General features: G+C 42.5%; 1 protein-coding gene across 8 annotated transcripts in view; it reads right to left on the bottom strand.

Moving 5' to 3' along the window:
• Window positions 1–1501: 1501 nt before the first annotated feature.
• SEL1L3 (SEL1L family member 3) overlaps window positions 1502–14568 on the bottom strand; it is a 144449-nt gene continuing 131382 nt past the window's right edge. For 5 of the 8 annotated variants that reach the window (XM_064285989.1, XM_064285995.1, XM_064285991.1 and 2 more), the window contains one exon: window positions 1502–2661. In XM_064285989.1, the coding sequence (XP_064142059.1) occupies window positions 2522–2661 (140 nt within the window). In that variant the 3' untranslated portion in view covers window positions 1502–2521. Of the gene's footprint in view, window positions 2662–7704; window positions 7736–7756; window positions 12800–12866; window positions 12980–14568 lie in introns of those variants that run through there. The other 3 variants (XM_064285994.1, XM_064285993.1, XM_064285992.1) reach the window with 3 other exon arrangements.

Raw genomic sequence — 14568 nt, 5'->3', positions numbered from 1 at the left:
AGTGGTTAAGAGCTACAGCTTCTAACCAAAACGTTGGCAGTTTGAATCCACCAGCCACTCCTTGAGAACCCTATGGGGTAGTTCTGCTCTGTCCTATAGGGTTGCTATGAGTCAGAATCGACTCAACGGCAATGGGTTTGGTGGGTTTTTGGCATAAAAAAAATAGCTATTGTAAATGAAATATTTAATATTCTATTTTTCTGATTAGCTGGTATAGAAAAACACTGTTGATTTTTTAAACTGACATTTTACCCATAACATTGTTGGACACTCTATTGGGACTCCAAACAACCCCCACCTTGGCATTTCTGTCTACCAAAGGCTGGGAGGGAGGTTGACCACTTCTCCAGCTTCCAGCTTGGCAGCGATAAAGCACTAGATAAATTTAAGGATCTTTTTCATGCTTGCCAAAATGAAGCCATTAAGAATGAAAAGGAGGCCAAACACGGATTATAATCTCCAAGGCCTACATAAAAGAATACCAAAAAAAAAAAAAAAAACCACAAACCTGTTACAGTCAAGTTGATTCCAACTTATAATCATCTAGAGGGCAGAGCAGAACTGCCCCCAAAGGGTTTCCAAGACTGTAATCTTTACAGAAGCAGACTGCCACATCTTTCTCCAACGGAGAAGCTGGTGGGTTCGAACTACGGGCCTTTTGGTTAGCAGCTGAGCACTTAACTACTGCGCCACCAGGGCTCCTTGAAGAGGTATCCAAGCAGAGTAAAAAGACCTCTATCTAGCTCTTCAGGCCTTCTAATAAAATAACTAACCATGTTCAGGGCACTGTCCTGGGGGCTTTACATACATTTTCTCATTTATGCCTCATGGTAAGCCCAAGAGGTGGATTTCATTATTCCCATTTTATAGAATTGGAGCCCTGGTGGTGTGCAGTGATAGAGTGGCTAACCAAAAGGTCAGCAGTTCAAATCCACCAGTCGCTCCTTGGAAACCCTATGGGGCAGTTCTACTCTGTCCTTTAGAGTCACTATGGGTCGGAATTGACTTGATGGTGAGGTTTTTTTTTTTTTTTTATAGAATCAGCATTTGAGACAGACATGGTTAATGACTGACTCAAGGTTACTGAGGTAGTGAGTTGCGGAGCTAGAATCTGAATCCATGACTGTCAGACTCCAAAGTCTAGCTCTGTCTCAATCAGGAAGGACAAGCTTTACTAAAACAAGAGTAGGACATAGATAGGAGACAGAGGATGAAACGGCTTTACCCAGCACTGACATAAAGCACAGCTTCAGAGCAGCAAGCAGGCCTGGAACAACGGCTGATACTATGCAAACACCACGGGGCCAGACTCTGAGCTCAGGATTCCTGAAGAGGGGTTCCTGTCTCCTTTAGCCACAGATGTTAATGGGTTACCAGAAATAAATCCCTCCCATAAAAAGGACTTTTTCTTTTTTGCCTTCTCAAGGAGAATGCACGGACCTTAGGACTTTGTGTGATAACAACAGTAACTAAGACAAAAAAAAAGGCCACTTCCCAGTAGTCAACTGTATAAAAATAATTTTATTTACTACTGTAAATAAAGTAGTGCAAAGAGTAGTTAGGACCCACAATATTCATTACTGATTTATTTACTACCTTAGCAGCATACAGTGTACAGACATACGTGTTCTTCCTCTCTCTCTCTCTCACACACACATACACACACCTATTCATACCTCTGAAAATGCAAGACTCATCCAGGCATGGAGGTGTGGGGTAGGATGAAACTATGAGCTAAAGGTTTGTTTTCTGCATACTCCATGGCTGCCACTCTATTCTAATGGAGAATTCATGGAAAAGACTACACTTAAATACTAAGAATTTTCTAAAATGTCATTTTAAGGATTGCAATTGAAAAGTAAATGATATCCAACCATGTCATTAAATAATGACTCAGAAGCACTAAGACCCTAGAAAAATTCAAGAAGAAAAATATAAACCAATTTACAAAGCCATGGCCTTCCCTGAATTCTCAGCCATGTCCTATTTTTTACTAGGCACCTCACAACTGCTGGGTTTCGGAAATCAAAGAGAAATCTGTCCACTGTGCTTGGGGGAGAGGGCTGTGGCAAACACATGTACTGAAATACTATCTACCTTGTTACAAAGCCACAATTTTCTGTTCTCTAATAAAAAGGAATCAACCAGGAGCTAAGATTCTTAAAATGCACCTCAGTATATAAGGATCGGGATATGACACAGGTCAAACTAGGCGGCCCTATACACATAATCACCAGGAAATGAAAACTTGCGATGACCCAGCTATCCTCCCCACATGCCTCTATGGTCAGGATGTTTCTTGTATTTGTTTGATAACCTTTGGTATATCCACTGTCTGCTCCAGGTACTTCCTTGTAATTTGATTATATTAAAAAAAAAAAAAAATGACACCAAGTGCAACACTTGCATCCAGTTGACAGACATGTTAAGGAGTTTATCAGTACAATGCCCTGGCCCCAGCTTCCCAACACCAGCTGTTGAAAGGATGATCTCTCATCTAGAGAGACCTGGAGTGCACAGTTCACCCTCGTGGCTCTGGGTTATTAGTGACCGTGGGCTGGCCCTGATCCCAGGCATCTGCAGCTGGAGTTGCAGCTGGACTCGAAGTGGATGCAGCGGGGCCTGGGGAGGTCTGGGCTGGTGTTGGAGAGGAACCGCTGGCTGCAGAGACACACATACAAAACAGGTGCTGAATACTCAGAACAGTGCAAACCAGACACACCCCCACAATTAGACCCTAGCAGCCAAGAAGAGCCGCTTCTAGATGAGTGGCTCTGATGCAAAATAGGCCACTTTGGACCCATCCTCTAGGTTCTTTGGGCTTTGGTGTCCCCTTCTGCAAAATGGCAGGTTGGAATAGATGTGCAAGGATCTAAAACCTCTCACAGATCTGATATCCTACGAACCTTTAAGTTACTGCATTTATCCCGTGACTTCCAGCTAAATATTTTGTTGTTGGTTTTTTTTTTTGTTGTTGTTGTTGTTATTGATTTGTGACTTAAGAAGCCCCTTGTGTTACAGAGAAGGATTGATCCGTAGGGTTTTCTTGGCTGTAATCTTGACAGAGGGACCGCAGCGGTACAGTGTTTAAGCACTTGGCTGCTAACTGAAAGGTCGGCAGGAGAAAGATATGGTGGTCTGCTTCCATAAATATCACAGCCTTGGAAACCGGATGCGGCAATTCTACCCTGTCCTATAGGGTGCCTATGAGTCAGAATCAACTTGATGGCCACGGGTTTGGTTTAATCTTTACAGAAGCAGATTGTCAAGCCTGTTTCTTGCACAGTGAACTCATGGTGCTACCAGGTGAGTTCAAACCACCAACCTTTTGGTTACCACCTGAGCACAAACCATTTGCACCAACCAGGGACCTACCAACTAAATATTTTAATTAAAAAAAAAAATAACTCTTCTGATCTATCAGCTGTGGTTATATCTCCCCCCAAACCCCAACACCCCAGGTGATGATGCAATGTAAGCCATGAATTATACCAATCAACTAGAAAAATGTGTGGGTGTTATTCACTTAATCCATTCAGATGATGGAACAAATTTGTTTTATCTAAAGAATGTAAAAGTTTGGAAAATATAATTATTACTTTAAATTATCAATCTACCTTCAGTAAGAAAGTTGAACCATCATATAATTCAGGGAGACTTATAAATTTTTGTATTTAATGCCAGTGGTTTTCAACTGGGGGTGATTTTGCCCCTCAGGGGACAGTTGGTAATGTCTGAAGAAATTTTTGTTGTCACAACTGTGTGTGTGGCGGGGGTGAGGGGTGGTTCTATTGATTAGAGGCCAGGGATGCTGTTAAACATCCTACAATGCACAGGACAGCCCTTGAACCAAGGAATGATCCAGCCCTAATGGTCAATAAACCCTGCTTTATGTATAGACGGTGAGAGATGTCCTGGTTAAGACTGTGGCCTCTGGAACCTGGATGTCCTGTCCCTTAGCAGTTGTGTGACCTTAAACAAATTACCCACCTCCTTTTTGCCAGTAAAAAATGGGGAAAATAAAGGTATCTATATCTCTTTGAGTTGCTATAAGCATGAAATGAGGTAATGCCCTAAAGTCCTTAGAAGAGTATGTGGTACTCATTGGTGCTCCACAAATGTTAGCTATTACTACTAATGTCCTGGTTTACCATGGAAATGTGTTAAGATGTATTAATTTCTGGTGCGTGGCTTACAGAGTCCTGTGATGAAAGAATGTGTTTGTTTCTGAGGTACCTAAAGTTTCTCTTTTAGTTCCCAGTAGCCTATGAAAGGGGTCACTGGGTGGTGCAAGTATTAATACACTCAGCTGCTAACCAAAAGGTTGGAGGTTCAAGTCTTCCCAGAGGTGTCTTGGAAGTAAGGCCTAGCAATCTACTCCCAAAAAATCAGCGATTGAAAACTCTAGGGAGCACAGTTCTACTCTGACTCACACGGGATCGCCAGAAGTTGGTATCGACTCATCAACAACTGGTCTGGTTTGGAGCCTATGAAAACAGTGAAGACGTTGAAGCCAGAAAGTCTAGGTATCCAACAGCTCTGACATTTACCATCTGGGGGATCTTGGGCAAGTTACTTAACTTCTCTGAGCTGTAGTCTCTTCATCTGTAAAATGGGGTAGCAATCTGCAGCGTTGTGTGATACATGACCAGCGCATTGGCCACAGTTTATGCAAACAACTGTTAGTTTGCCTTTCAGCTGTGATTTTAATTAAGCTCAGAAAAAAGTTAGTCTTATAACATTTTCAGTACATGGGGCCGTTTTTAAAGGTTCCCAAATATCCAACCTGAAATGTGTCAACTTTAAGAAGACGCCACCACATGCTGACAACCTGACTTCCAGATAAAACCCTTCAAGAGTTTCATCTGCAAGTACCTACGGTCATCTCCACGGAGTCATCTCAGGACATCCGACAGTGGGCCCCGAAGCCTCTGGCCTTTCTGGATCCCAAAGAAATTTTTCTTGGGGGCCCCTCCTGATACCTACAGAACATCTTGTGGATCCAGAAGACTGTTCTGAAAGAATGGAACGGATGAAGTGTTTCTAAGGTCATTATGCCATCAGGTAGCAAGTGTCTAACTGTGGCAGCTGATCTAACCATGGCAAGGGAGCATGAGGCCCAGGGCTGCTGCAGGAAAAAGACCATTTTGCTGGAGTCAGGTGATTTGGTTCCTGGCAAGTCTCATTTGTCTGCCATTGACAAACACGTGACATTGAATGGCAGAAGTTCCTGTTCAAAAACACTTGGATCTCATACACAGGCCTCAATTTCCCCATCAGTGAGCTGTGGGGCTTGGATTAGACGGTGTCTAAAACCCCTTGGGCTCCAAGATTTATCTTTCCAATGGTTTCTGAGGAAGTTAATCAAGTACTAAAAAAAAAAAACCCAACCCCATTGCCGTCAAGTCGATTCCAACTCATAGTGATCCTACAGGACAGGGTAGAACTGGCCCATAGGGTTTCCAAAGAATGGCTGGTGGATCTGAACTGCCAATCTTTTTGGTTAGCAGCCGAACTCTTAACCACTCTGTGCCACCAGGACTCCAATCAAGTACTAAGAGGCATACATTTTTCCTTTTCAAGCTCAGGGAAATGTTTAAATCACCACAGGAACAAGATACATCAGCAATCAGTTTTCTGATTAAAAAAAAAAAGAAGTGTCAATGTGTAAATGTAAAAGAGTGCACAATTAGCGTTGCCACAGTTTAAATTTTCATCTAAGAACATCATTAAAATGCTCGCTGTTTCTACAGTTTATTATCCATGTGAGAATTCTCCCCCTTCCATCAGGGGAGTTCAAAATCACTGGACAAGCCCACCACAGCCCATCACCATTTTAAAGCGGCCTCTTTGCCTTTCTCACATGGAATGCGTGCTAATTTTATTAGTGGATAAGAATCAAGATAACCAAGAAAAGAAGCATGCTGTTTAAAAACTATAAAGTACATTCCAGAACCAAATAAAAGTGGTTTTTGGATTACTTGGTACTTGGTGGGGCCCTGGTGGTGCAGTGGTTAAGAGCTATGGCTGCTATCCAAAAGGCTGGCAGTTCAAAACCACCAGTTGCTCCTTGAAAACCCCATGGGGCAGTTCTACTCTGTCCTATAGGGCTGCTATGAGTTGGAATTGACCGAACAGCAACAGGGTTTTTTTTTTTTTTCTTGGTTTTGCTGCTTGGCGGACCATCTTCTGTACATTCACGAGAATAATCAAGAGCTGAGCCTCAGTGGTATAGACCAGGGGTTGGTAATTCTAGTCCATGGGCCAAATGTAGCCTGCTGCTTACTTTTGTATGGCTCGTGAGCCAGGAATGGTTTTGACATTTTTACACAGTTCAACAAAAATCAAAAGAATAATATTTTGCAACATGTGAAAAATAAATGAAATTCAAATTTTAGTGTGCAGAGAAAAGTTGTGTTGGAAACCAGCCACATCCATTTGTTTTTAACGTATTGTCTGTGGCTGCTTTTTTACTACAATGGCAGAGTATTAATAATCACAGATTACTGTCTAGCCTTTTACAGAAAAAGTCTGCTGACCTCTGGTGAGGACCACCACAGGAAAAACATCTGCTTGCCAGCTGGCCAGGTGGGGGCATAAAAGAAAGAAGAATATGACAGAATATATTGGGTTAGTACTGAGATGGAGGCCCTGGTAGTGCAAATGGTTAAGTGCTCAGCTGCTAACCAAAAGGCTGAAGGTTTGAGTCCCCCAAGAGGTCCCTAGGGAGAAAGGCCTGGTGATCTACTACTGAAAAATCAGCCATTGAAAACCCCATGGAGCAGTTCTTCTCTGCAACATACAGTATTGCTGTCAGTCCGAGTCGACTCAACGGCAACTGGTTTTAGTCCTGATACAGAATGTTTGGAAAAAGGAGGTACAAGGATGGGAGAGACTCTAGAAATCATATGCTATAAATAAGATCTAGCGTACTGTATTTGGGCATCTAGCTATAGGTATTAGGTACAAGATTCAAGTCACTTAAACGTGTCTTTTAAGAGGCGATACTGGCAGGGCGCCAAGGGTAATGAGGTAGGAGAAAAGTAAAACCTCCCGTTAAATCTCTCTGCCTTTTCCATGAAAGCCACTTTGTGACATTTGACTGTACTTTTGGTAGAAACCTCATTAACTGGAAATGTTGAGGACAGGAGAAGAGTAGACAAGGCTTAATTAATCTTGTTCATATCATCTTCCTCTTTTTAAAAGAACGCTTGGCTAACCACTTTGCCAGAGAGGATGAGTTGGCTTAAATTATGAATGGTTTGAGCAGGCAGACATTGTTTAAAAGGTTACCTAGTTGTACCTAGGAGCTGGTAGTTGCGCAGATCTTACTCTATACTATGTATTCTATTTAGGAAAGTTTACATTGATACTAGGAAGCAGGACTCTTGCTTTGAAATAGTAATTGATATTTTCTCCCTGGATTCTTCCCCTCATCTCCCTCCCTTTAGGCAGCCAGCCGGGGCTCCTTGCTTCTGGCCTCAGGGGAGGTTTTGTGGCAGGGTAGCAGTGGAAATGGCTCAGACACACTTTGCTTCCAGGTTTTTGTTTTTCAAAAGCCTGAGTCCATTAAAACCATGATGCTTGGCACCATAGGGAGAGTGCTTTTGAGATGCAGTGAGGCAGGGAAAGAAGCTTTTTGGAGCCTGGGAAAGTGGCTGAGTCAGTCTGCTGGCTGCACCAGCATCCAAGGCCTCATCTTACCCTCTTCATCAAGATCCAAGAAGGGAGGACTCTGGAGGAAAAAAAAACAAAAAGGCTAAGGGTGCTTAGCTTTGGCAAGGATGACTGGGCCCCCAAGGGACGCAGATACTGCAAAACCGATGTGCTTGGAGGGACAGAGTAAGCCTGGTGACTATAGGAGAGGCCCTAGTGCTCCCTATAGAATGGTTAAGCACTCGGGTGCTAACCAAAAGGTGGGTGATTCAAACCCACCCATCGACTCTGCAGGAGAAAAGACCTGGTGATCTGCTCCTGTAAAGAATACAGCCTAGAAAACTCTATGGGGCAGTTTTACTCTGTCATATATGGTCGTTATGAGTCAGAATCAACTTGACCACACCTAAAGATAGTGCTCCCTAAGGCCCAAAGAGCTTTGCACTACCCTGGGAGGCATTTGTCTGAGCTGCCTGGTGGAATGCAGGATGGAAATAAAAAACAAGTTCACTTAAAGTAAATAAAAGAGGCACGCAATACTTTTTTGTACACCTTCCTTGAAAGTCTTACTCACCGCCTAGTCAACGTCTTTGTTTAAGTGCTTTAAACAGAGTTTTATGCTTTAAAAAGAGTTTAATGGCATAGGATAGCATGCTAAACCAAAAAGAAAAAAAACCAAACCTGTTGCTGTCAAGTAGATTCCGACTCATAGTAATCCTATAGGGCAGAGTAGAACTGCCCCATAGAGTTTCCAAGGAGCGCCTGGTGGATTCGAACAGCTGTACTTTTGGTTAGCAGCCACAGCTCTTAACCACTACAACACCAGGGTTTCCAGAATAGCATGTTAGGCTGTGAGAATTCAGTTTGTTATGTGCAAATCAAAAATAAAAACAAGAAACAAACCCATTGCCGTTGAGGTGATTCCAGCTCACAGCGAACTGCCCCATAGGGTTTCCAAGGCTATAATCTTTACAGAAGCAGACTGTCACATCTTTCTCCCGTGGTGCAGATGGTGGGTTTAAACCACCAGTCTTCAGGTTACCAGCCCAGCACTTACCCATTGGGCCACCAGGGCTCCTTGTTCCATAAACCAAGCTATTTAAGTGCAGGCACCAACTGGTGTCAGCATGCTTTAATTGCATGCAAAATGCCAGGGAGGACATCACCCTTTGGTTCTGCTGCTAACCAAAAGGTTGCCAGTTCAAATCTATCTGTTGCTCCTTGGAAATCCTGTGGGGCGGCTCTACTCTGTTCTATAGGATTGTTATGAGTTGGAATCATTTCGACAGCAATGGGTAAGCACCTTACATGGTATTACCTCATTCGGTTCTCTCAGCTACAATCTGATATAGGTGTAATACTATTTCTGCTATTTTACAGAAGAGGAAAGTGAGGCACAGACAGGCCTCCCTCTTGCCCAAGGTCACAAAGCTAGTAGCAGGGCCAGAATCTTAGCAGTCTGACTCCGGAGCCAGCTCTGCAAGCCTTCTGAATACAGGACAATTTAATGAGGCATTAAATGCCATGGAGTGTTGACTATATATCACAGAGCACATAAACACAGGAGGTAGATGAAGGCAGTGGGAGCTGAACGCAAAATGGATGGACAGGCCAATTTAACAATTTGACCATAAGTGATGAATTTTTAAAAGCAACTGACTGGAAAATGTGCAAATCAAGAAATGACAAAGATCCCTAAATTACAGCAGCACTCCTCACACAAAGCTACTTAAGGGAGGCTCTTAAATCAGTTCCCCTTTTTACACCGTCGTTCAGCACCCAGAGTCATTATTACCTTTGTCTAACGACACCATGGCTACTACAGGCATCTACACTATCGTCATACTTCCCTTGGGGCAGGTCATGGGACCTCGTGCACTGGCTCATCAGGGAGACACCAGGTGATTGAAACTTCGCCCTCTGAGTAGTCCCCCTGCAACTGCTTCTCCCCTATCTTTTCTGTGCTTCTATCATCCCTGGGTGGCACAGTTTGCACTTAGCTACTAACCATAAGGTTGGTGGTTCGAACCTACCCAGTGGTACCATGGAAGAGAGGGCTGGAGATCTCCTTCTGTTAAGATTACAGCCAAGAAAACATTCTGGCCCACAGTTCTACTCTGACACATATGGGGTCAGGATCCACTCTGACAGAAATGGGCCTTTTTTGTTTAAATCACCCTCACCCATCACCTAATCAGAAGCTTCTTATTTCAAAATTATGTACAAATTTGCACTAATGTTGATGACATTAAAAATGTGAAAATAATTTACTACATATTTTACTCTTAACATTAGCTCCAGCAGGGCTGGGAGGCACCAGTGAGTACTGGTGGGTGGGGGCACATTTCAAAATGTGTGGAGACCCTTCTTTTTTTTTACTTCTCAGCTCTCGTTACTCAAAGCATCATCTATGGGATAGCAAGCAGCGTGGTCACCATCCGGGAACTTTTTAGAAATGTCGAACCTCAGACTCTACCCCAGACCTACAGAATCCAAATCTGTATGTAACAAGACGCCTGGGTGGTTCATGTGTACATTAAAGTTGAGACGCAGTGGGCTCAAATTTACGTATTGACATATATATGATTTTATTATAATTAGTTTCTTTTGACTTCTCTTCCATATTGCTATTAAGGTCTTCTATTGATTTTAAACATACGTGAGTAGGTAGGCAAAATATCTGTAACTTTCATTTCAGAGAAGTAAAAAATGTGCAGCAAAATATTTCTTATATGAGGGGCAAGGGTCTGAGAGAGATGATAACCATTGCTTTAAGGTGCTGTGATTCTAAAAAAAAGTTTGAAATTCTGCTGCCCTGCATTTCTTCTTGGCCTTTCCTTTGTGATTTGGGGCAGGCCATGTCACCTCTCTGCCCTCAATTTCCTAATCTGTAAAACGAAGGGCATAGAATTAAATTATTTCTAGGATCCCAGCCAGATTAGCCTTCTCTAGTAGGAGGAAAAGAAGTATGTGTGGGAAAAAGCAAGAGAAAGAGTTTCTAAAAACAAACAAAAAAATGTGTGAAAAAGGAAAGAGAACATAGGGAAGAAGGACAAAGGGAAAGCAGATCAAGGGACAGGAGGGACAGGAAGAGACAAATGTGGAGGGAAGGACAATGAAGACATGAAGAAACGAAAAAGAGACAAGTTCTGATAGACTCATTCTATCCGCCCATGAATTTTCATGGCTACCAGCTGGCATAAAATCATAAAGACAATTTTCAGCTCCTTTTTAATGGAATTGCATTTGTAATAATCATAACAATATTTCTACAGAGTAAAAATGACAAAGATAATTTGAAATGGAAAACACTGACAAGATGCAAAATAAATGTGCTAAACCTGGCAACAAATTTAGGAACGGACTGAATTTGCATGAGGAAAATTTACAAGCTGACCAACTATGGGGCATCAACCTGGAGGGGCTTTTTGATGGTTACTTGTTAACCTCCTCAGGTAAATCAGAGGAAACGACTCCATACTAGCCTCTCTCAGCAGTGACTCCCTCCACCCATCTAGTCCTCAGGGAAACTTACTCCTTTTGCTTTTCATTATCTGCTACACAAATAACGGCTGTGCAGATTCTTAAATGGTATGTGAAGCCCTAATTTATCTATTTGTAAATGTCTCTGAAGGTCTTCTTGAGTTATTACGTCCTTTTGTAGACATCCAGGATGATGGAAAATGATACTTTTCCACTGAGAGATGTTTGTGAATTTGAACTCCTAAGTGTGAGATATCATACGTGACAGGACAAGTGCCTTCCTCTAACTCAGCTTATGGTCTTAATATAAGTTTAGAACAAAAGCTTAAAACCAAAATAATAAAAAAAAAACATTGCCATCGATTCGATTCCAACTCACAGCAACCCTTTAAGACAGAGTCGAACTGCCCCACACAGTTTCCAAAGAGCGGCTGGTGGATTCAAACTGCAGACCTCTTGGTTTGCAGCCATAGCACTTCATCACTAGGGCTCCCTTGCGTTGGCTGGGAATCGAATCCAGATCTTCTGCATAGAAGGTGATAATTCTATCACTGAACCACTAATGCCACCAAGCATAACAGCTCTAAATAAAGATAAACATAATTGTTGTTGTTGGGTGCTGTTGAGTCCCTTCCAACTCAGAGTGACCCCATGTGACGGAGTAGAACTGTCCCGCAGGGGTTTCTTGGCTATAATCTTTACAGGAACAGATCACCAGGTCTTTCTCTCAGGGAGCCACTAAGTGAGATCGAACCACCAGCCTTTTGGTCAGCAGTCCAGTGCTTAACCATTGTACCACCAGGTCTTCCTAAGTTTAAACGTAATAGCTATAAATAAAGATAAACACAATAGTTAACATTTATTGAAAGGGTTTTGAATGGCAGATAAATATAATAGCTAACACTTAACTGTAAGAGTCATCATGGTAAGTGTTTTATATGCATTTTCTCGGAGCCCTCCTGACATCCCTGGGGAGTAATTACTATTATAACCTCATTCAATTGATGAGAAGTTTGGGGATCAGGAAGGTTAAATAACTTTAGTTAAGTCACACAGCTAATGAGTAACTAAGCCCAAATAGAACTGTCTGGGATGCCCATTCCCTTAACTACGGCACTACCTTAGCTGAGAAAAGTAATAGTGATCAGCAGAGACTGCACTGGGCTAAATGCTGGCTGTATATTCCTCCTTGGCTCCCCTCTCTGAATACCTGTGGCTGGGTATTTTTATTCATAATCAGTGCTTGCTTATCCTCCCCACATGTGATCGCTTGACTGGAGTAAACTGGGAAGACTTCACGCAGGAGGAGGCCATGGAGCTGGGTTTTATGCTGTTAACCAAAAGGTCAGCATTTCAAATCCACCAGCCACTCTTTGGAAGCTCTATGCGGTCAGTTCTACTCTGTCCTGTAAGGTGGCTATGCGTCGGAATCGACTCAACGGCAACGGGTTTTGTTTTATTTGGTTCAGTAACCAGTTGCTATCAAGTCAACTCTGGCCCCTGAGAACCCCGTGTGCGTCAGAGTGCACTTGTGCTCCAGAGGATTTTCAGTGGCTGACTTCCCAGCAGGTTGCCAGGCCTTTCTTCTGAGGGGCTTCTGATTAGACTGGAACCTCCAATCTTAGGTTTAGAAGCTGAGCATTTGCATCACCCAGGGACTCTATTAAGGCACACAAAGGTTGAATGTTGATAAAAGATATATTTATAAAATAATTTATAAGACAATTCAAAAATGACTGCAGCGGTACATTGACGGGGAACTGCCAGAAAGAAATTCAAGTCAGATTCAGAAAAGGACCTGGAATAAGGGATGTCACTGCTGTTGTCAGATGCATCTTGGCTGAAAGCAGAGAATACCAGAAAGATGTTTACTTGTGTTTTACTGATTATGCAAAGGCATTCAATTGTGTGGATCATAACAAATTATGGATAATATTGCGGAGAATGGGAATTCCGGAACACTTAATTATGCTCATGAGGAATCTGTACATGGATCAAGAGGCAGTCATTTGAACAGAAAAAGGGGATACTGTATAGTTTAAAACCAGGAAAGTTGTGTGTCAGGGTTGTATCCTTTCACTATACTATTCAATCTGTATGCTGAGCAAATAATCCAAGAAGCTGGACTATATGAAGAACGCAGCATCAGGATTGGAGGAAGACTCATTAACAACCTGCAACATGCAGATGACACAACCTTGCTTGCTGAAAGCAAAGAGGACTTGAAGCACTTACTGACGAAGCTCAAAGATTACAGCCTTTGGTATGGATTACACTTCAACATAAACCCGTTGCCATTGAGTTGATTCCGACTCATAGCAATCCTGTAGGACAGAGCAGAATTGCCCCATAGGATTTCCAAGGAGCAGCTGGTGGATTAGAACTGCCAACCTTTTGGTTAGCTGCCACCAGGGCACAACTCAACATAAAGAAAACAAAAATCGTCACAACTGGATTAATAAGCAACATCATGATAAATGGAGAAAGATCGAAGTTATCAAGAATTTCATTTTACTTGGATCCACAATCAACGCCCACGGAAGCAGAAGAAATCAGATGAGGCATTTCACTGGACAAATCTGCTGCAGAAGACCTCTTTAAAGTGTTAAAAAGCAAAGATCTCATTACAAGGACTAAGGTGCACCTGACCCAAGCCATGGTATTTTAATCACCTCATATGCAGCTGGACAATGAATAAGGAAGACCGAAGAATTAACGCCTTTGAATTACGGTGCTGGTGAAGAATATTGAATATACCATGGATTGCCAGAAGAACGAACAAATCTGTTTTGGAATTACAGCCAGAATGCTCCTTAGAAGCAAGGATGGTGAAACTTCGTCTTGTGTACTTTGAACATGTTATCAGGAGGGATCAGTCCCTGGAGAAGGACATCATGCTTGGTAGAGGGTCAGAGAAAAAAAAGGAAGACCCTTAACGAGATGGATTGACACAGTGGCTACACGTGTGGGCTCGAGCACAGCAACAATTGTGAAGATGGCGCAGGACCAGGCAGTGTTTCGTTCTGTTGTACATAGTGTTGCTATGAGTTGGAACCAACTTGATGGTACCTAACAACAACCGTATTTTCAACGGCAGAAAACATTTTAGATCCATTTCTGAGACTTTTTTTTTTTAATCTCATGCTCACTTGGAAAAATACAGTAATTTTGTGGCCTCCTACCGGCCAGGAATTATAACACAGCCCTAGGGGGAGCTCCACCCCGACCCTGTGAAAGACCATCCAAAGAAAGGAAATAACACAATCCAGGGCTCTAGGAAGGAGAGTACAGTAAAACCCATTAAAGCCGGAACCTGTATAAGGTAGTAGCCTGTTCAGAGAAAGAAAATTCAAATATTTTCTACTAAAAGACAGTGACGAGAAGTGGTAAGACTGCACCCAGTCAAAGGCAGAAAACTTGTGAGACCTG

Source organism: Loxodonta africana, chromosome 5 (genome assembly GCF_030014295.1).
Source record: "Loxodonta africana isolate mLoxAfr1 chromosome 5, mLoxAfr1.hap2, whole genome shotgun sequence".
Classification (NCBI taxonomy): domain Eukaryota; kingdom Metazoa; phylum Chordata; class Mammalia; order Proboscidea; family Elephantidae; genus Loxodonta; species Loxodonta africana.
The sequence above is the reverse complement of the archived record's forward strand: the minus strand, read 5'-3'. Positions and strand labels throughout refer to the sequence as shown.